General features: G+C 42.8%; 1 protein-coding gene across 1 annotated transcript in view; it reads right to left on the bottom strand.

The window, feature by feature from the left end:
* The window catches only part of fbn2 (fibrillin 2), a 487,109-nt gene that overhangs the window by 274,194 nt on the left and 189,823 nt on the right, over positions 1 to 23,092 (bottom strand). Inside the window, exon 8 of the mRNA XM_085984430.1 lies at positions 4,305 to 4,430. Coding sequence (XP_085840556.1) covers positions 4,305 to 4,430 — 126 coding nt within the window. The remainder of the gene's footprint in view (positions 1 to 4,304; positions 4,431 to 23,092) is intronic.

Genomic DNA, 23,092 nt, shown 5'->3' on the forward strand with positions numbered 1-23,092 from the left:
TAAATTGATGCAAGGAAGATCAAATCAGAAAGAACCTGTAAAGTGCTGCTCAGTACCCAAAACTCCTCAACACAGCATTGAATATCTCCAGAAGTCTCTCTCTCTCACTCAGAATGTGTGGTGCAAAAATTTTGCCGACAAAAAAAGGCAGGAAGCGGTCGCCTGTAAATAGCGCTCCCACAGTCCCTTCCCAACTGCAAAATGTTCCCCTCAACCTGTCGTTGCTAGCAGCAGGTGGTAAGACAGGGGGCACCACTCAATATCCGGTCCGGGGCACTACCAGGGCATTGCACTTTCGACTGACGTCACGATCTGCCGTCGCAGGAGATCGTGGCGGTAGTGTTTAGCGCCGCCACAAAGTGTCTAGTTAATTTCATGAGCGGCGCAAACATCGCCGCGCATGGGCGCTAGTTGCTTTGCGCCCCATTAGCGCCCTCTTAAGTTGCTAACGGGAGGTGCAAACCAACCAAATTTTTCCCCCTATATATGATATGCAAAGGAAGCAGGTCTGATGGGCCGAATAGCCTTTTATTGTTTCTCGCTTATATATTTTTGTCTTGGCTTCTCTTTGCATAATTTCATTATGTTTGCATCAAACGAACATAAGAAAATAGTCAAGAATTTGAACAAGAAATACAAGGAAATATTACACAGCATACAGAACTCAATACAGCAGTGGGTTGGCAAAATATCCTTTTATTTCTGTGACCTAGGTTCAAATCCAGTCTAAATTAATGGGATGAATGACAAAAAAAAAGAAAAAATGGAAAATGCTGGAAATCTGAAATAAAAACAATAAATGATGGGAATTCACAGCAGGTCAGTCAGTGTCTGTAAAGAGAAAAGGCAGGTTACGACATTTTGGGTGTCAACCTTTCATCAACAGAAGACTAAATGAGAAGCAGGCCTCCTCGTAAGATTTGTTTTAAAAATAGAAAAGGGGTGTAGGGGAAAGAGAATCAACAGAAATGCTAATAGAAAAAGGGGGAGAGAAAAAGGGTGATAAAAATGTCATCTCTTTGCTAACTGAAAGAATCCTAAATAAAAAGAAACTAAGCAGTCTCACCTCTATTCCTAGTGGGCACAAGTCCATGACACAAAACATCTCAGATTCAAGACACATTGTCAGTGAATTGGCAGCATCAATCACCAAGGCTATGAAAATGTCTGATGTGGGAAATGGAAATATAACACTGCTGTACAAAAATTATTCTTCTGAGGGTAAAGTAGATGGGGTAGATTTTGCAAATTAACACTCCCAGTTCAGAGCTTCATGTGATGGCAGCACGTATTGAAAATTCAGATTTTCCATCCATTAAGATGAGTGGTTGGAAAATCATATGAGCTGCATTAACCACTATACTCCAATTCCCAATATGCATGGTTGTTGAACAAAGCTCAATGCCAGGAGCACTAATATGTAAAACATACCTCTAGACACATTTGGGGCAAAAATTGGTATGCGTTGCGCCCATTTTTCAGGTGTAAAACTGGCAGATCGATGACACGTTTAGCAGTGGGACGGCCCGCGTCCACTCTGCACATGCATTTGGACCACTGCTAAATTCATCTTGCCCTTTTTTTGGCATCTAGGTGGCCACCTAAAACAAGCATTAGGTCCTTTATTAACATTCAAGAGCTTAACGCCTATTTAAGTACTCCTCTGTGAAATTGGTTTGAGCACAGCAGGAGCCTGGGCTGCCCTGCTCAGGATTCTTCAGCAGCCGCTGCAGCCTAATTAAAGCTACCCTGACTCCACACTATCATGATCAATGAATGCCAAAAGTGAGAGCTATTTAATTCCCAAAATAGACATCTTACGCCTTGCTGAGCCAAAAAAGCAAAATCACCAAAAAGATTAAATTTTAAAAAGTCTGCATAGTATATAGAGACTTAATCATAATCACGGGCACTATATTTAAATATAATTCTTGTGAACATGTGCATATTGTCAAAGAACTCAGATCACTGCAGTATGGGCCTGATGACTGAGCAGGCTGTTTTTGAGGAAGATCGCATGATGTGTTGTCAGTTTGACAGTTATAGCCAGTTCAGTCTGCATCACATAAAATATATCTGGTCCAGCTGAAACTTCTTCATTGTGCTTTCTTGTCTAATTTCAAATTCAGTTTTATCAAACCTTGTGCAAAGGTTCATACATTTGAATGCTGGGTGAGAACGGGATTGGGCTCAGCTATGATTACACCATCGTTGAATAGTCCACCGCCACTCACTGTCTGGACAGGCCGCAATGTAAAAAGCTTACCAGCTACCAAAGGAAAAAATATACCATGCAGCATCCAGCAGCCATTTATGTTTGCTTTTGGCCATGCAATGCCTCCAGTAATGCAATCACCTCTCTTAAGGTGATACTCCATGCTGCCAGACACACTAGAACGGCTTTGATTATTATACTTGCTGCATCTATGCTACGTTGCACTGCCAGAGGTTATCTTGACAGTCTGGGTTGGCTCTGATGATTGCACTGTAATACAGACTTAGACCGATCATGATCTCTCCTCTGTTTATATTGCTTAAACCAATTATCTTTATTCTGGCAGGGCATCATAGTAAGATTATTTATTTCCCATTACCACAAAACCCATAGTGGAAGGAAACATTCTTGATTCAAGGTTTCCCTTATGTACTCCCATAGAAATAAGCTTCCGTTTTCACTTGAGCCCCGGCAGCATGAAGGCTGTTGATGTGGACTGAATTCAAATGACTTCCAGCTCGTATTAATTACTACTTCTGAAAGAAGGGCAAACCTAGTCCACTCAGAGCGGAACACAATTAACAAGAGCATCATTTCTGGTTGTGGATTCACTTTGAATTGAATCCAATATGAAACAGAATCCAGACTATCAAGTTTCATTTATTTCCAGTACAAGTCAAAATATTACCTCTTTCTGTGACTATCACTGCAAAAAACTAATCCTAGCTCTAATCATTTCAATGAGTTTTAATCTATTTCACTTTTTATTTTCAAAAATCTCATTATTTCCAATGGTCAGCACTGGAAATCAAGCTAATCAAAGTTTTAGCTGAATTTGTACTACTTTCAGGCCTCTACAGTGCATTGTGTAGGGTGGCTGACATTGTTCATGTGTAAATGTGATTATGGGAGTGTTGAATAATCTTTCCGAATTTGACTGTCAGGAGCAGAAGAAGAATGACCTCATCAAATTCAGTTGATCTAAACTCATTCTGTTTATGCTGTGTGAACAGATGCCTATCAATGGTTCCACCAGTTCACTTACAACTTGCATGTGCCACTCCTGGCAACAATCAATAAAAGATGAAGCCATGTGCTCTTCCATGGCTCAGTTGCTAAAGACAGTATGTAGCTGTGCCATAGAGACCAGAAGGCCCTGGGTCGAAAACCCACTCTGTTGAGTGAGTTGACCTCACCTGGGTGTGGTAGTTGGTGTGATACAATTGACTCCAGTGCCCCATAGCTAATGAGCGTAAATTTCAGCATTTATCTCTTGTTTGATATTCAGCGACCCTTTGCTGGAAAATGAATATATGTGTACACAAATGAGGACAGAATTGGGCTTGATTGTGAGCTTGGTTTTGGCAACTGCACGGTTGACACTCATTGCTTAAGCTCATACATGAAAATAGGCTCCTGGGTGAGGTATCAGAGGGCACTGTGGAACCATACCCAGCAGTAACTGATACCTTCAGGAGAAGATGAGGGGATAAAATTGGGTACAGGAAAGTGGAATCTCATGCCACAATAAAAATATGACTAATTGATCAGTATTACATTTGCAATATTTGACCTTATACAGCCTTGTTAATCTGCTTCTTGTCCAAATTCTGTCGTAGTGAAGATTACTGTATCAAAAATTAGCAAAACATTTATATTTTCTACTGCTGTTTCACATGATACTAACAATGAAAACTACACAATAATAGGCATTTACAATAAGGCGTTGATGACTAAAATAAATTATTCATGATACCCTGTACCAGCAAGATTTTATGATTTGATGTTGTATGACTGATTTTTCACAATTGTTTCAATAATTTTCCCTCAGTTTAAATAACCACCTATAGCCATCCTACAATTTTACTTAAACAACAGCAGATGAAACCAACTTGTGACAGGAGATATCTGTCAAAATAACATTCCTTCGAGTAATTCATATAGAAGTATTTCCTTGACATAACACTCTCTTAGAAAGCTGCCCAAAGCAAATAGATCAACAGTATGAAGGATTGTTATTATACTTGGCAGACCTTTGTTTTCACTTTTAGAACTGATATCTTTCAGGTCTGTGTACTTTTTCACTTACCAATGCACCGAGAACCATCTACAGATGTTACATAGCCACGGGGGCAGGTACAGTAATAGCTGCCAACAGTGTTAGCGCATTCACCTCCATCACAGGCACCAAGGATGGTTCTACATTCATCAATATCTGGAAAATAGACAAAAAAAGAAAAACTATTCAGAGGGTGATCAAAAATTATAACCAGATGGGCTTTTATTCTACGATAGATGGATTTGCTACTGTTGCAAATATTTAACTGATAATCTAGCTACCTAGATTATCTAGAATTCCCTCCACACCCCAGCGAAGTATCATTGTTATCAGTAGCATTATTATCAGCAGCATTATTTTTGAACAGTGTCACACATTAGTATGGACCTAGAGCTCTCATAGTATTGCCTGCAGACACCAGTGTTTCTCGAGGCTCCGCAAGAAAAGCCACAGCCTTGCTTGTCCAGGACTCACGCCCTTCCCTTCTGTGAAACCTGCACAAAACCCCCTCCTCATGACTTACATGCTTACCGGCAAGCGTCCTTTTCGGTGCAGGCCGGCAGCATCCAGCCATCTCGAGCTTTTGCTCCCACCCACCGCCAACTGTCGCTGCTATAGAATCATACAGCGCAGAAGGCAGCCATTCAGCCCATCGTGCCTGTGTCTGCTCTTTTTAATAGAGCTATCCAATTAGTCCTGCTGCCCTGCTCTTTCCCCATAGCCCTGAAAATGTTATCCCTTCAAGTATATATCCAATTCCCTTTTGAAAGTTAATATTAAATCTGCTGGCACCACCCTTTCAGGCAGTGCATTTCAGATCATAACTCGCTGCAAACAAATAATTCTCCTCTTCTCCCCTCTGGTTCTTTTGCCAATTACCTTAAATCTGTGTCCTCTGGTTACTAACCCTCCTGCCAGTGGAAACAGTTTCTCCCTGGTTACTCCATCAAAATTCCTCATAAATTTGAACAACTCTATTAAATCACCCCTTAACCTTCTCTTCTCTAAGGAGAAAAATCCATTATTGCTGTTTCGGGTGAGCACTTGCCCCGCCTCGCCAACAGCTGCTCGGGGTTAAAATCGACCCATACACACTTTTCAACTCAGATCACAGATAGCGATCAGGAACAAAAACCTCGGCTGATTTTTTTTCTCTACCTAACCTAGCAACACTGAGGTCAATTAGAGCACTCCCACCACTGTCCAGAATGAGGCAGCTAACTCATCACAGACCGAGGAATGAATCCGTCCCCTTCCTGACCTATATGACTCAGTACTACACCAGGCTTCTACTCAATGAGCCATTTAAGAACGCATTTTAATTTTAGGTCAGAGAAATGAACGGACTTTTCCCAATACTTGAATGTCTCTATGCAATGTGTTCTTACATATTTCACTAACCACAGTGAATACTCAGACCTAGAATTTTAGGTTCTTTATTGAGATTGAACGAAGAAAAGATCATTTTATTGGCCCGGATTTTGCAGTCAGCAGCGAGGTGATGGTGCTCGCCGCTGACCTCGAAGAAAGCTGTCCACAAAGGTTTAGCAATGTCTGTGGCATCGATTTCACCTTTCCCATGTTAATTTGCATCCGCTGTGGCTCAGTTGGTAGCACTCTCGCCTCTGAGTCAGAAAGTTGTGGGTTCATAGTCCCACTCCAGGGACTTGAGCACATAAAGCTAGGCTGACACTCCAGTGCAGCACTGAGGGAGTGCTGCACTGTCAGAGGTGCTGTCTTTCAGATGAGATGTTAAACCGAGGCCCCGACTGCTCTCTCAGGTGGACGTAAAAGATCCCGTGGCACTATTTCGAAGAAGAGCAGGGGAGTTATCCCCGGTGTCCTGGCCAATATTTATCCTTCAATCAACATAACAAAAGCAGTTTATCTGGTCATTATCATATTGCTGTTTGTGGGAGCTTACTGAGTGCAAATTGGCTGCCACGTTTCCCACATTACAACAGTGACTACACTCCAAAAGTACTTCATTGGTTGTAAAGTGCTTTGAGACGTCCGGTGGTTGTGAAAGGCGCTATGTAAATGCAAGTCTTTCTTTTAATTTGATTCTGGTGCCAACTCTAGGGGATCTCCAGCGTCCAGCAACAGTGATGTCATCAAGCCAATCACATTGAAGAATTCTCACGGACAGCAAACCAGGAAGTAAAATGCACTGATTATCCTTCACTTTTTATAAATTTTACATAGAGCAAAATCAGGATTAGGACATACACATGGAATTAAAGTAGAAGCTGAAATATCAAACAAATTAAAAAATATATATATTTATTATAGTAAAAAAAATGGAACTATCATAATAGAAATATTTGACATTCCACAAATATAAAATTAGCATTTCAGGGCCAGAGTGTTGTTCAGCAGTAATTATGACTTAGTACGCCGTTAAAACCCCACACCTCATTGAACAAGGCTTAACTTGTTGGGGGGTTTTAACAGTAATATTACAGCGTAAAAGGGGAAGTTCTCGTCAGTTCAATGATTTCTCAAAGATTGTTGTCTGCGGGTCTTCAACAGTGCGCCCTGTGGAGGAGCAGGGAATTACTGACAGCAACATCTGGATTTCCACATTTAACTGCGCATGTGTGGATGCCAGAAGTTGCTGTATTCATTAAGAACCCTACCGACGTCTCCTGCCTCCACACACAGATTACCCTCATGATCTCTAATAGGCCCTACCCTTTCTTTAGTTATCCTCTTACTCCTAATATATTTATAAAACGTCTTTGTGTTTTCCTTGATATTACTTGCCAAGAATTTTTCATGCTCTCTCTTTGCTTTCCTAATATCATTTTTAATTGCACCCCTGCACTTTCTGTACTCCTCTAAAGATTCTGGAGTATTTAGCCCTCGGTATCTGTCATACGCCTCCCTTTTTTTCTTTATCCTACCCTACATGTCTCAAGACGTCCAGGGGGCTCGAGAGTTGTTAGTCCCACCTTTTTTCTTTAAGGGCACATGTTTGGTCTGAACCCTCCGGATCTCGTCCTTGAATGCCTCCCACTGCTCTGACACTGATTTACCTTCAAGTAGCTGTTTCCAGTCCACTATGGCTAAATCCCCCTCTGAACTTAGCAAAATTTGCTTTTCCCTAATTTAGAATTTTTATTCCTGGTCTATCCTTGTCCTTTTCCATAACTACCTTAAATCGAACAGAATTATGGTCACTAGCACCAAAATGCTCCCCCACTGATACGCCTACTATCTGCCCAGCTTCATTCCCTAAAACTAAGTCCAGAACTGTCCACTCCCTTGTTGGACTTGCTACATACTGGCTAAAAAAGTTCTCCTGGATGCATTTTAGGAATTCCGCACCTTCTATACCCTTCACACTAATTTTATCCCAGTTAATATTGGGGTAGTTGAAATCCCCTACTATTACTGCCCTATAGTTTTTGCACTTCTCAGAAATTTATCTACATATTTGTTCTTCTATCTCCCTCTCACTGTTTGGGAGTCTGTAGTACACTCCCAGCAGTGTGATTGCCCCTTTTTAGTTTTTCAATTCGACCCATGTGGCCTCGTTTGATGATCCCTCCAACATATCATCCCTCCTCACAGCTGTAATAGTTTCTTTAATCAATACCGCAACTTCCCCTCCCTTTTTTTACCTCCCTCTCTATCCCATCTGAAAATCCTGTAACCAGGAATGCTGAGCTGCCATACCTGCCCCTCTTTCAGCCATGTCTCTGTAATAGCTATAGGCCAAGAAATTGGGTATAGCCCCGCTTGGGGCGTTAGAATTGGCGCAGCGCAAAGTTTATAGCCAGACGCAACTTATCGCCACCTGGCGCGATATTGGGTTGCATCGCCCCTAAAGGTGATTGAGGCGTGAATTCAGGCATTACACGGGACTCCTAAGGCGCTAAACTTCCGGCGCAACCCAATATCGGAGCGGATGGGCGCAGCGCAGGTGCTCTTAATTACTGATGACCACGAGACTTCCAGGCTCCGGCCAGCTCTTAAAGGGGTGGGTCAGTCAGCTTCAGCATCCACACTCTGCGCCTTGCAGGCCTCAGAATCGGCGCAGGCCCTTCTCTGGCGCTAAAAACTTGGACCAGATGGAGAAGGTGAGACAGAGAGCAGAGCGCTTCACCAATGAGGCTCTGGAGCAATTGGTGGCTGCAGTGGAGCGCCGGCGAGATGTTCTCTACCCAGAGAATGGCAGGAGGCCGAATCATGGGGGCAAGGTATTGACTTGGATAGAGAACTGGTTGGCGGACAGAAAGCAAAGAGTTGGAATAAACGGGTCATTTTCTGAGCGGCAGGCAGTGACTAGTGGGGTACCGCAAGGATCGGTCCTAGGACCCCAGCTGTTCACAATATATATTAATGATCTGGACGAGGGAATTGGATGTAATATCTCCAAATTTGCAGACGACACAAAGCTGGGGGGGAGGATATGCTGTGAGGAGGATGTCGTGAAACTCCAGCACGATTTGGACAGGTTGGGTGATTGGGCAGAAACATGGCAAATGCACTATAATGTGGATAAATGTGAGGTTATCCACTTTGGTGGCAAAAACAGGAAGGCAGATTTTTATTTGAATGGTAATAGATTGGGAGAAGGGGAAGTGCAAAGAGACCTGGGTGTTCTTGTACACCAGTCGCTGAAGGTAAGCATGCAGGTGCAGCAGGCGGTTAAGAAGGCAAATGGTATGTTGGCCTTCGTAGCAAGAGGGTTCGAGTACAAGAACAAGGATGTCTTGCTGCAGTTGTACAGGGCCTTGGTGAGACCACACCTTGAGTATTGTGTGCAGTTTTGGTCGCCTTACCTGAGGAAGGACGTTCTTGCCATGGAAGGAGTGCAGCGATGATTCACCAGGCTGATACCTGGGATGGCAGGAATGACGTATGAGGAGAGATTGTGTCGATTGGGCTTATACTCACTGGAGTTTAGAAGATTGAGAGGGGATCTCATCGAAACCTATATAATTCTGTCAGGCCTGGACAGACTAGATGCAGGAAGGATGTTCCTGATGGTCGGGGAGTCCAGAACCAGGGGTCATAGTCTAAGGATAAGGGGTAAGCCATTTAGGACTGAAATGAGGAGGAATTTCTTCACCCAGAGAGTGGTGAACCTGTGGAATTCTCTGCCACAGAGGGCGGTGGAGGCCAGTTCATTAAGTATATTCAAGAAAGAGTTGGATATATTTCTTAAGGCTAAAGGGATCAAGGGATATGGGGAGAAAGCAGGGACCGGGTACTGAATTTGGATGATCAGCCATGATTTCATTGAATGGCGGAGCAGGCTCGAAGGGCCGAATGGCCTACTCCTGCTCCTATCTTCTATGTATCTATGACTACCGATGAGCTTGGAGGGATGTATGCCAGAGGGTCAACTCCAGCAGCATGGTGACCAGGAGCCCTGTCCAATGCAGAAAGAAATTCAACGACCTCACTCGGGTCGTGAGGGTGAGTGTTGTTTCTGAAAACTTCTGCATCCCTTCATTTGCACCTGACTTTATGGCTATAGGGTGGGCTGTGCCAGCAAGCACCTATGGCCCTTTCTGGGCACACACATGCACATTTGACCCAAGGCGTCATGTAAGGGCTCTTGCACCATGGGGAGTATGAGATGATCACTCAGGGCATCATGAAACATAACTTCCCCTCCTTTCCCCTGCAGTCCAAGCTGGCGAGGATTGGCAAAGTCCAGCTTCGCACCGGTGGAGGACCTCCACAAGTGGTCACTCTCACGGATCTCGAGGAGAGAGTCCACCAGATTCTTGGAGGACGTCTGAGTGGTCCTGTAACCACTGCAGCTGTCGACCCCATTGTCGACAGCGATGGTAAGGTTCTCACCTTTACAACTGTCTCCTTCGACTTGTTCCCCCCGTCAGCATGCTTTCTCACTGTGGACCCATGTCATAGCCTTGCCGCAATCTGGCATCCCTTGCTGTCAAGCTGTCTTTTTGCTAAAGCCACTCTTCCACCTCCCTGCTTTGAGATGCTGCATCACCAGCACGGGAGCCGGGCCCTCAAGCTGCCAGTGCCAGTGCCTCCGAAGGCTCAATGAGAAAATTACTGTCCAACAGAAGTTCAGCAACTCTCTCCAGCAACGATCAGAATGGCCAGCCCAAATGGTTGCAGCTTTTATACTAGTGCTGTCCCCTTTAAATAGCGCCCCCCCGAGTCCGAGAAGGGCCTGGGAATGCTCCATCCAACTGTCATTAATAGCGCCAGGCGAAAAGGTTGCGGGCGCCACCGAATATCCGGTCCGGGGCACCAAAAAGGCGTTGCACACTGAAATGACGTCATGATCTGCCTGCGCCCGCGGGCGAGCGAAAAGAGTTAGCGCCGGCGCTAAAAGGATACTCAATATGGGAGGTGGCGCTATTTTCACTGCGCCCGCCCGAAAATTGGGTAACGCCCCAATTCTCGGGCTCTTTAGGCGCTAATCGCTGGCGCTACCAACCGAATTTCTAGGCCATAATATCATAGCCCCAAGTATCTACCTGTGCCCTCAGCTCATCTGTCTTGTTGGCTATACTCCTCGCATTGAAGTATATACCATTTAGTACAGACAAACCTCCTTGTTGACTACTATCTAGCCCTTGATTCCTCTGTCCTTCCAATTTACTTTCTACGTTTTTGTTTTCCAATTCAAGTTTTTCTTCCTTCCCTATTGACTCTATACTTAGGCTCCCATCCCCCTGCCAAGCTAGTTTAAACCCTCCCCAACAGCACTAGCAAACCCTCCCATGAGGATATTGGTCCCGTTCCCGTTGAGGTGCAACCCGCCTGGCTTGTAGAGGTCCCACCTCCCCCAGAAACGGTTCCAATTCTTCAGGAATCTAAAGCCCTCCCTCCTACACCATCTCTCCAGCCACGTATTCATCTACTCTATCTTCCTATTTCTGAACTCACTAGCACGTGGCACTGAGATTACTACCTTTGAGGTCCTGCTTTTTAACCTCTTTCCTAGCTCCCTAAACTCTGCCTGCAGGACCTCATCCCTCTTCCTACCTATGTCGCTGGTACCGACAGTCCTTCTCATGATCCACATATCTCACACTCCTCTCAGGCTCTCCATTTCCCACTATTTTTCTGTGCATAGTAGTGGCAGCACATGAATCATCAGTGCATATTCAAATCAAATCTCCTGCTTTCTAGGGAGTCACAATGATTGATGGGACAAGTTTCCCATTATGATAATTCTATTTTTTTTTTAAAACAATATATTTATATTTTTTAATTTGTTTGATGCTTTTCCAAGTTTTTTTTAACTAAAAAGTGGACGGGGTGGGGGGATCACCTTATACACAATATTTGATATTCAAATGTACAAGTTTTTTGCCAGAACATATAGGATATGTAGTTAAACCTTATTATTGCAATTATCCTGGTGCGCTATTCATCAATATACTGCACGTGGAAAATAACTCACATCTCCATACCCTTTCACTAAGTGTTATATCAGCCTTTAAATCCTCTTTTCAAGAAAGCACAATTTACATTACATGGCAGCAACTGCCTAAAGGCAGTGAGCAGGCAGACTTGTCTGAAAAGATCGAAGACAGATGTTGGGGGGGAAAAAAACAAGCTGGATGGAGGAGGCCAAAAACTATATCATAAAGTGAGGGCAAGTGTTTGCCTCCTTCCCTACAGGATGTTGAAAATAGATACTCTTGGAAACTGGCTGCAAAAGCTGAAGCAGAAAATGTGAAACAAGTCTCCAAGTTAGCTCTTGTACTAACATCCTATTGTATATGCCAAATAAAACAGGGTGCTAGCTTGGCGGCTATGATTCATGAGTCATTACACAGTTGAATTTTGTGGTAATGTCTAGAGAGAGGAACGCTTGAGTAATGATTGAGAGGTGCCAAGAGGAGTGACAAATTTCATGAAGAGGGCCAGTATGAGGTTAGATCAAGGAGCCCACTCATTAATGGAACCAGATTTGGACTTCAATGATCGATTGTAATATTTAACAATTAACTGATCAGTAGCAGTTAATGGTCTTTCAAGAAATTTTGAAGCATATTTCAAACAAATTATTGTTCCAACATACAGAGAATTTGTTGCAAAGCTGTTGCACTTCTACAGTTCACATCCATCTGACATGTTCGCCAATTATTAATAACAGTAACTGATCAATTACCATTGAATCTCATTAATACCGACCGTCCTTAACTTGATAATGAAATAATTCACAAAAAATATGAATTTAAATAACTTATTCAAATAATGTCATTAAATGTACTTTACTAAGACCAGCTTGGCTCTTGGCGCTGAGTCATAAGGTTGTGGATTCAAGGCTGACTCCAGGACTTGAGCATAGAGTCCAGCTGGCACTTCAAGTGCTGTACTGAAGGAATACTGTATTCTCGGAGCTGCTGTCTTTTGGAAGAGATGTTATGAGGCCCTGTCTGTCTGTTCAGGTGGATGTAAAAGATCCTATATACTCTTCAGAGATGAACAGAGATGTCCTGGACGATTTCCTTCCTCCACCACCAAAAACAAATTAACTGTTCATCCTTTTCATTTCCTGTTTGGGATCTTACTTTGTGCAGATTAGCTGCTGTACTTGCCTGCATAACAACAGTGACTGCATTTCAAAGTAGCTTTGGGATATACTAAGGATGTGATAAGGCACTATATAAATGCAAGTTTAACAACTGTATTTTGCACCTATAAAAATTCAGCCTGTGTCTTTTTAACAAGAGTAGAATCTGAAAACAACTCACAAGTTGGAAATTATTACGCTGTTAACATCTATGGGTACTAAATGAACCAACATGTGCGTACTTGATGGCCCAGTGGTCCAGGGTGGGGTGAAAAATGGGTTTGTCCCCATGATTTTCAGCCATTGATACTGTCTTGTTTTGCACACTTTGTACAAAAATAATAACTTGCAGGACAACGGAGTATTACAGTTTAACTATTTTATTAAGCATTAGGTCTGTGATCTTACTCATACAGCACCAGTGGGGAAAAGCCTGGCATTAGGACCTGGGTCTTCAAAACAATACAAATCCTTACAGATGCCTGCAGGCCAATGACAACTCAGCATGTGATCACATGTGAATATAATAGGTATTCCTTACAGATGCCTGCGGGCCAATGATAATTCATTATGCAAATGTTACATCCCCTTTCTTTTAAAAGAAAAATGTTATGCATTACTTTTAAACCTTTCTTCTACATAATGTTCTCGGTAGCATAAACATATAAGTAAACTCAGCATTTAACTAGCACTGAAAACATCTCAACGTTTCAATAACGATGTACGTTTTTTTTTAGGGCAGCGATCCGCCTACACCCTTTGACAGTTCACAATCAAGGATAACTCTAGGCTTGACCTCTCGTCCCGACCTTGTGTGGTATGAAACTGAGCATGCTCCTGAATCGGTCAACAATTCAGGTTCAGGTTTAGGTTCAGGTAAGTATGATGTGTTTTGTGTATTGCTCTGTTCATCACACTCTGTTGAACTGATCCTCGCGTCGGAATGACGGTGTTGTTCCTTGGTGTTCAGGAGGTGTCTGCGATTGCGGCGGTACACCTGTCCTTCTGGGGTGCGGACGTGATACGATCGCTCAGTGTCAGCTGGCTGGATGACGACTGCTGGCTTCCAGTAGTCATGCTCCTGGATTCTGACGGATTCTCCATTGTGCAGCGGCGGCAGTAGTCTAGCTGACCTGTCATAGTATCTCTTTTGGTGTTGCTGTCTCTGTACACGTTTTGCATGTACTTGCTTGCAGCTGACGACATATGCAGCTGCTGGTTGGTGCTTGGAAGGATTGAGCGAAGTCTGCGGCTCATCAACAGCTGTGCTGGTGACTTGAAGTTGTCAACCAGAGTGTTGCGGTACTCAAGGAGACTGATGTAGGGGTCTCTTTTCTCTGCTTTGGCTTTGTCCATGAGTGTTTTTGCAATTTGGACAGTTTTTTCAGCAAGGCCATTACTTTGAGGGTAATGTGGGCTTGATGTGACATGTGTGAAATCCCATGCCTTGGCAAATGACTCGAACTCTTTTGATTTGTATTGGGGGCCATTGTCTGAGACTAAAGTCTCTACCATGCCATGCCTGGCAAAGGCTGCCTTTAGCTTGTGGATCACAGCTGCAGATGTGGTGCTGTGAAGCTTGTCCAGTTCAAAAAATCTGCTGTAGTAATCAAGTCATTATGTAGTCCTCATTGTTCCATGTGAACAGATCCGTTGCCGCGACCTGCCAGAGCCTGTCTGGGATACAGTGAGGTATCATGGGCTCTTTGACATTTGATGGGCGGCGTTCTAGACAAATGGAACATTTTCCGACAATGTCCTCAATGTGTTTGCACATTCCGGGCCAAAACATAATGTCACGTGCTCTTTGTTTGCATTTTTCCATGCCCATATGTCCAGCATGAATTTTTGTCAACATCTCTTCTCTGAGACTGGTAGGAATGATGATTTTCTCCCCTTTGAAGATGATTCTGTTGATTTGTGACAGTTTGTCTCTGTGGTTCCAGAATTCAGATATGCTCTGAGGGCATTTCCTCCTTTCCTCAGGCCATCCTTCATGTATGACTTTGCTCAGCAGTGTGAGTTGTGCATCTTTCTCTGATGCTGCTCGGATCTCCTTCAGTTTTGAGTCACTCACAGGTAAGCTGTTGTACACCATGTGCACCTGCACATCCATGCCTTCACCGAGGCTGCTGTCCTGGTAGCTAAGAGACTTTCTGGAGAGCGTGTCTGCGACAGGAATGTCTTTGCCTGGATGGTGAATGATTCTGAAGTCGTACTTCTGTAGCTGAAGGATCATTCTTGTAGCCTTGGTGGGGCTGCGGCTAGTGGTTTCCTCATGATTGACTCGAGGGGCTTGTGGTCGGATTCCACAATGACTTACATAAGAACATAAGAACATAAGAAATAGGAGCAGGAGTAGGCCAATCGGCCCCTCGAGCCTGCTCCGCCATTCAATAAGATCATGGCTGATCTGATCCTAACCGCCAATCTACTATGACAGGACTATCTCCTGAATCTAACAGAATTAGACACACAAAACAGGAGCAGGATCAGGCTACATGGCCCCTGGGCCTGCTCCGCTACCCACAGGGCCATGACTGATCCGAACCTAGACTCATGTCCAAATTCCTGCCCGCTCCCCGTAACCCTTAATTCCCTTTTCTTCTAGGAAACTGTCTATTTCTGTTTTAAATTTATGTAATGATGTAGCTTCTACAGCTTTTTGGGGCAGCATATTCCATGGACCTACCACCCTCTGAGTGAAGTAGTTCCTCCTCATCTCAGTTTTGAAAGGGCAGCCCCTTATTCTAAGACTATGCCTCCTAGTTCTAGTTTCACCCATCATCGGGAACATCCTCCCCGCATCCACCCGATCCAACCCCTTCACAATCTTATATGTTTCAATAAGATCGCCTCTCATTCTTCTGAACTCCAATGAGTAGAGTCCCAATCTACTCAACCTCTCCTCATATGTCCATCCCCTCATCCCCGGGATCAACCGAGTGAACCTTCTTTGTACTGACTCGAGAGCAAGTATGTCCTTTCTTAAGTATGGACACCAAAACTGTATGCAGTATTCCAGGTGCGGTCTCACCAATACCTTGTACAACTGAAGCAATACCTCCCTATTTTTATATTCTATCCCCCCAGCAATGAAAGCCAACATTCCATTGGCCTTCTTAATCACTTGCTGCACCTGCATACTAACCTTTTGAGTTTCGTGCACCAGGACCCCCAGATCCCTTTGTACTTCAGTACTTTCCAGTTTCTTGCCATTAAGATTATAACTTGCTCTACGATTTTTCCTGCCAAAGTGCATAACCTCACACTTTCCAGTATTGTATTCCATCTGCCAAATCTCTGCCCACTTACTTAGCCTGTCTATGTCCCCTTGCAGGTTTTTTATGTCCTCCTCACTCACTACTTTCCCTCCCATCTTAGTATCATCTGCAAACTTTGATGTGTTACACTCGGTCCCCTCCTCCAAATCATTAATATAGATTGTAAAGAGTTGGGGACCCAGCACTGACCCCTGCGGAACACCACTGGTTACTGATTGCCAGTCTGAGAATGAACCATTTATCCCAACTCTCTGCCTTCTGTTAGATAGCCAATCCTCTATCCATGCCAGAATATTACCCCCAATCCCGTGATTTTTTATCTTAAGCAATAATCTTTTGTGTGGCACCTTGTCAAATGCCTTTTGGAAGTCTAAATACACTACGTCCACTGGTTCACCTTTATCCACCCTATATGTTACTTCCTCAAAGAACTCCAGAAAATTTGTCAAACATGACTTCCCCTTCATAAAACCATGCTGACTTTGTCTTATTAAATTATGATTATCCAAATGTCCTGTTACTGTCTCCTTAATAATGGACTCCAAAATTTTACCTACCACAGATGTTAGGCTAACCGGTCTATAGTTTCCAGCCTTCTGTCTACTGCCCTTTTTAAATAAGGGTGTTACATTAGCAGTTTTCCAGTCTGCCGGGACCTTTGCTGAGTCCAGGGAGTTTTGGAAGATTATTACCAATGCATCCACAATCCCTACCGCCACTTCCCTCAAGACCCTAGGATGTAAGCCATCAGGTCCAGGTGATTTATCCGCCTTGAGTCCCATTATTTTACCGAGTACCACTTCCTTAGTGATTTTGATCGTGTTTATCTCCTCCCCCCCTATAGCCCCCTGCTTCTCCAGTGTTGGGATATTCTTGGTGTCCTCTACTGTAAAGACTGATACAAAATATTCATTCAGTGTTTTTGCCATCTCCATATTTCCCACCATTAATTTCCCGGCCTCATCCTCTAAGGGACCAACATTTACTTTAGCCACCCTTTTTCTTTTTATATAACTATAAAAACTCTTACTATCTGTCTTTATATTTTTTGCTAATTTACTTTAATAATCTATCTTCCCTTTCTTAATCAATCTTTTTGTTATTTTTTGCTGTCTTTTAAAGTTTTCCCAATCCTCTATCCTCCCACTAGATTTGGCTACCTTATATGCCCTTGTTTTTAGTTGAATACTATCCTTAATTTCTTTACTTAGCCACGGGTGGCTGTCTTTTCTTTTACACCCTTTTTTTCTCAGTGGAATATACTTTTTTTGGAAGTTGTAAAATAACTCCTTAAATGTACACCACTGATCATGTATCGTCTTACCCTTTAATCTATTTTCCCAATCCACTCTACTCAATTCCGCTCTCATACCTTCATCGTCTCCTTTATTCAAGCTTAGCACGCTTGTTTGAGATCCAACCTTCTCACCCTCTAATTGAATATGGAATTCAACCATGTTATGGTCACTCATTCCAAGGGGATCCTTTACTAGGACATTTTTAATTAATCCTGTCTCGTTACACAGGACCAGATCTAAGGTTGCTTGCCCCCTGGTCGGTTCAGTTACATACTGCTCAAGAAACCCATCCCTAATACACTCGATGAACTCATCCTCAAGGCAGCCCTGCCCAATTTGATTTGTCCAATTAATATGATAGTTAAAATCCCCCATAATTATAGATGTTCCCTTATTACAAGCCTCAACTATTTCCTGATTGATACTCCATCCAACCGAGTTGCGACTGTTTGGAGGCCTATAGACTACGCCCACTAGTGTTTTTTCCCCCTTATTATTCCTTATCTCCACCCAAACTGTTTCATTATCCTGATCTTTTGACCCAATATCATTTCTCTGTATTACAGTGATTCCTTCCTTTATTAACATAGCCACCCCACCTCCCCTTCCTTCCTGCCTGTCCTTCCTGATTGTTAAATAACCTGGTATGTTTAATTCCCAGGCATTGTCACCCTGCAGCCATGTTTCTGTAAAGGGTAGAGGGTAGTGAGGGCGTTTGATAGCCTTGTTCAAATCTCTGGGGTCGAGACAGACTCTGAGCTTGCCGGTATGTGGTTTCTCAACCACTACTAACGCGTTGACCCACTCTGTCGGTTCTGTTTCCCGGACGATGATTTCTGTATTCTCCATGCTCTGCAGCTCCTCCTTCAGGCGACTACGTACAGCAAGGGGTATCCTTCTCAGTGGGCAAACCACAGGGGTTCCTGCTAGGTCAAGGTGAATAGTGCATTCACCTGGGAATAGTCCGATTCCTTTGAAAACGTCAGCAAACTCCTCCATGACTGTCTGCTTCTCAACTGGTGCTGTCAATGATAGCACTAGCTTGACGAGGTCCATGTCTAAACATGCTTTTAGACCTAGCACTAGAGGTGCTTGAGTGTCAACATTGTAAAAGTCCAACATCATGTTGTTTTCTTTGTACTTGCATTTCATCACGCATGTGCCTTTTACAATGAGCTGCTCACCCCCATAGCTGGTCAGTCTGCATGAGGTGGGCTGTAGCTCACACTCATCCTTCAAGCTGTGATACTCACTCAGAGGAATTACATTAACCTGAGCTCCAGTGTCTAGTTTAAACTTAAACTCTTTGCCCTGTTTTCCCATCTCAATATCTGCAAAGGCTTGCACAGTCTCTGAAATCTGTTTTTTCTGTGACACAGAATCAATAAACAGTTCCTCTGCATTTGACTCTCTATCTGGCATTTGGCTGTCACTCACTGTGTGTACTGCTATTCTAAAAACAGTCCTGCAAACTTTAGCAAAGTGGTTCCATTTACCACATTTAGTACATTGCCTTCCTTTGGCAGGGCAGTGCTCCTTTTCCTCATGCACCTTATTTCCACAATATCCACAGTTTTTGAAGCGTTTTATGTCTGTGTCGCTCATTTTTAGAACTCTGAAACACGCTCTCTGGGCGGTGTTCTTTGGTGTGTGTGTCTATTAACTGCGTGCACTGTCTGTTCACACGAGCTGCTCGTGGCGCCGGTTTTGGTTTTCAACTGTGCTTGGGCTATCTTGTGCGATCTAGCTATGTCCATAGCTTTGTCCAGCGTTAGCCCGGACCCAACATTCAAAAGTTTATCTCTCACTACAAAGAAGGTTCACTCGGTTAATCCCGGGGATGAGGGGATGGACATATGAGGAGAGGTTGAGTAGATTGGGACTCTACTCATTGGAGTTCAGAAGAATGAGAGGCGATCTTATTGAAACATATAAGATTGTGAAGGGGTTGGATCGGGTGGATGCGGGGAGGATGTTCCCGATGATGGGTGAAACTAGAACTAGGGGGCATAGTCTTAGAATAAGGGGCTGCTCTTTCAAAACTGAGAGGAGGAGGAACTACTTCACTCAGAGGGTGGTAGGTCCATGGAATATGCTGCCCCAAAAAGCTGTAGAAGCTACATCATTACATAAATTTAAAACAGAAATAGACAGTTTCCTAGAAGTAAAGGGAATTAAGGGTTACGGGGAGCGGACAGGAATTTGGACATGAGCCTAGGTTCGGATTGGTCATGGCCCTGTGGGTAACGGAGCGGGCCCAGGGGCAGTGTAGCCTGATCCTGCTCCTATTTTGTGTGTCTAATTCTGTTAGATTCAGGAGATGGTTCTGTGATAGTGGATTGGCGGTTAGGATCAGATCAGCCATGATCTTATTGAATGGCGGAGCAGGCTCGAGGGGCCGAGTGGCCAACTCCTGCTCCTATTTCTTATGTTCTTATGTTCTTATGAATGTATTCCAAACACGATGCGGTCTCTGACCATCTCATCTTTATCTGCATATTCACAGTCTTTACCAGCAGTTTTAACTCAGTCACGAACTGTTCAAACGGCTCACTAGCTCCTTGTACTTTCTCCTGAAACTTGTACCTAGCGAATATCGTATTTGTTTTGGGCATCACATATGATTCAAAACGGTCAAAATAACTTTTCAGTACCTTTGCTTCATCCGCGGTGAGAGACCATGTGTTAAAAATGTCTCTCCCTTTTTCTCCAATCCACAGGAGCAAGTAGCTGCATCTTTCTTCCTCCCCTTTGCTTTTCAGCGGACCCGAGAACATCAACTCCACGTGTTGCTTGAAATTGCGCCATTCTCTAGGTAAGTTCAAAGATTCCCAATCGATTCGAGGCAAGGGAGCTCCAACGATGTCCATTTTCAATCCCTGTTCTGACACCATGTCTTGTTTTGCACACTTTGTACAAAAATAATAACTTGCAGGACAACGGAGTATTACAGTTTAACTCTTTTATTAAGCATTAGGTCTGTGATCTTACTCATACAGCACCAGTGGGGAAAAGCCTGGCATTAAGATCCCTAGCCTGGGTCTTCAAAACAATAGTAGTCCTTACAGATGCCTGCAGGCCAATGACAACTCAGCATGTGATCACATGTGAATATAATAGATATTCCTTACAGATGCCTGCGAGCCAATGATAATTCAATATGCAAATATTACAAATACTGATCAGGATACCCACAATAGTTATTGGGATCTCTCCCTACAGGAGGGAAGAACAAATCAAAGGATGAGTCAAACAGGAATGCCTTCATGCACCTTCTCAATTGCAAACTCAATTGATAAAGCAGAAGCATGAGAATAGGTCAGGTGCTCATCTCCTGGTCAGGGATTGTGAACAGCATAGGAGGTGAGGGAACTTCGAAAGATTATAGAACAACTTGTTCAGAGATTGCTAAATGTGTTTCTTTTAACTCGCATGAAAGAGCCCTGTTGTGCTCGCTCGTCATTTGTTTTCACACTCATTAAAAACTATTGTACCTAATAATCACGATTCTCTAGCCATTTCAAATGACCTTATTGCCTAGCAATTGCAGAATTTTTTGCAGCGAATTAACAGTTAACATCTGCTTCATCCACTGTATTCCATAAAATAGTAATGCATCAGTGCTGCGTGGCTCAGTATGACCACGGTGTGTTAGCTTAGTTCAGTTGGTAGCAATCTTGCGTCTGAAGGTTTGGATTTGAGCTCCACTCCAGCAATTGAGCACATAATCTAAGCTGACACTTCAGTGCAGTACTGAGGGTGTGCTGCATTATTTAAGTGCTATCATTCAAGGCCCTGTATGACTGTTTCAGTGTGCACATTAAAGATTCCATTGCACTATTTGAAGAAGAGCAAGAAGTTCCCCTGCCCAACCTTCCTCCCTCAACCAACAGATTAAATAGTTACTCATCTGATTTACTGTTTGTGCGACTTTGCTGTGTGTAAAATAGCTGACACCTTTACTCACATTGCACAATGATTGCACTTCAAAAAGTAACTGAATTATGTGAAGCGCTTTAGGTTATCCTGAGGATGTGATATGAAGGTTTATAAATGCAAGCTCCTTCATTTTATGTTACATTACGGATACTCCTCCATTTGTTTGAAAGCCAACTAACTTGAGCCCGAGGTGTATGTTTGAATTTTACAGGCTTTCACACTAGTTCTGGACTTAAGAGTTTCTGCTTGATCAGCCTTCTATTCAAACTCCAAAATGGATTGTTGAATTGTTCTAACAGTAATTGTCTGGTCACTAACAATAAAACTGCTCTGATTTGAATACACAGTTGAATATCTCCATGTGTTAATACACCATAAAACATGGTGAAGCAAAATGACATATTCACATCGATGAGGGCAGAACTTGCTTATCTTAAATGTAACTCCTGCCAGAAGTAAAACGAAAACATATTTCCCCCAGTTTATGTAACAGAAAAGTTCTGGAAACAAAACCAGGGCTGTATTTCTTCACAACCGCCTTATAACAACATTTTTGAAGATACACTATAAAATACAGTCAGCTCCAACAGTAGTAAGATTTTTTTTTTTTTACTTCCCACAAAATTATATTCTTGAGATTTCCAGGGCTACTGACTTGTGGTCAATTTCTATTTTTATTACATGGGATTGTGAGGTTTTTACTGGTGAATCCCTTGATACAATCCATTTTTTCATGAAAACTGTTAATCACTGGTCTTGCTCATCATCAGTACAACTCTGAGGCATTAGCTACCCAATTATAAGATGTACAAAGGAGATGACACATACTAACAACAAAGGAAATTTAACTTACACTAGTTTCCTGCATTACAACAGTGCCTACACTTCAAAAGTATTTAATTGGCTGTAAAGCGCTTTGGGATGTCCGGAGGCTGGGAAAGGCGCTATATAAATGCAAGTTCTTTCTTTCGTGTTATAAAAACTTAGAAACAAGACAAAAGGAATTCAACCAAGCCAACTATATTCTAAATGGAATTTAAAGGACATGGGCCACAAAATAAATAAAATTTGATTTTGTCTAGACCTCAATAGTTTTTGGAATGAAGCCTTAACTGTGATCCAACAAATAGCAGATTTAGACACTGCTGCCAAACCACTATACTGAGTATTATGAACACCCTATGAAACATTTATATTACATTATTATTACACAGAATGGTTTATATTACTTATTTGGAACCATTATCTATCACTCGAGGGTCAGCTGGAACAATGTTGTTCAAGACATGAAAGGTTACTTTCTAATATCACTGCTTAGCTAGGCTTATTTAAAAGGGTGCCATAGTATTTTTTATATATGTCTCTTGAGTTTGTACAGTAAAATAAATCTGTAATGTAGTTACATATTATATGCAAATGCACACTTCAAGTGACCACTTTCATGCAGGATTATATTTAATATGCATTTACACATTATCAATACGTAAATACACACCCACTAGCTTTGATCAGTGTCTAGATACGCTTTTGTCTTCATATACTAGTTCAGTCTGTTTCAACCAAATTAGTTGGTTTACTTATAAGGTCTAACTGATTCAAATAACCAGTTAGGGTCTTCTTATTCAGTAGGGGGTCATGAAGAGCTGCTGGCTTCTGCTCTTGTGGTATTTCAGCAATCATTTAAGGTACATCAAGTTTCTCTGTAGCATTGTAAAAGTGCATGGGCGCACGTTAAGAGAGCCTGACAAATCTTTCCACAGTGCTTGACTGCAT

The sequence above is a fragment of the Somniosus microcephalus genome, chromosome 1, assembly GCF_052327205.1.
Source record: "Somniosus microcephalus isolate GS21.2 chromosome 1, FLI_Smic_1.0, whole genome shotgun sequence".
Classification (NCBI taxonomy): Eukaryota; Metazoa; Chordata; class Chondrichthyes; order Squaliformes; family Somniosidae; genus Somniosus; species Somniosus microcephalus.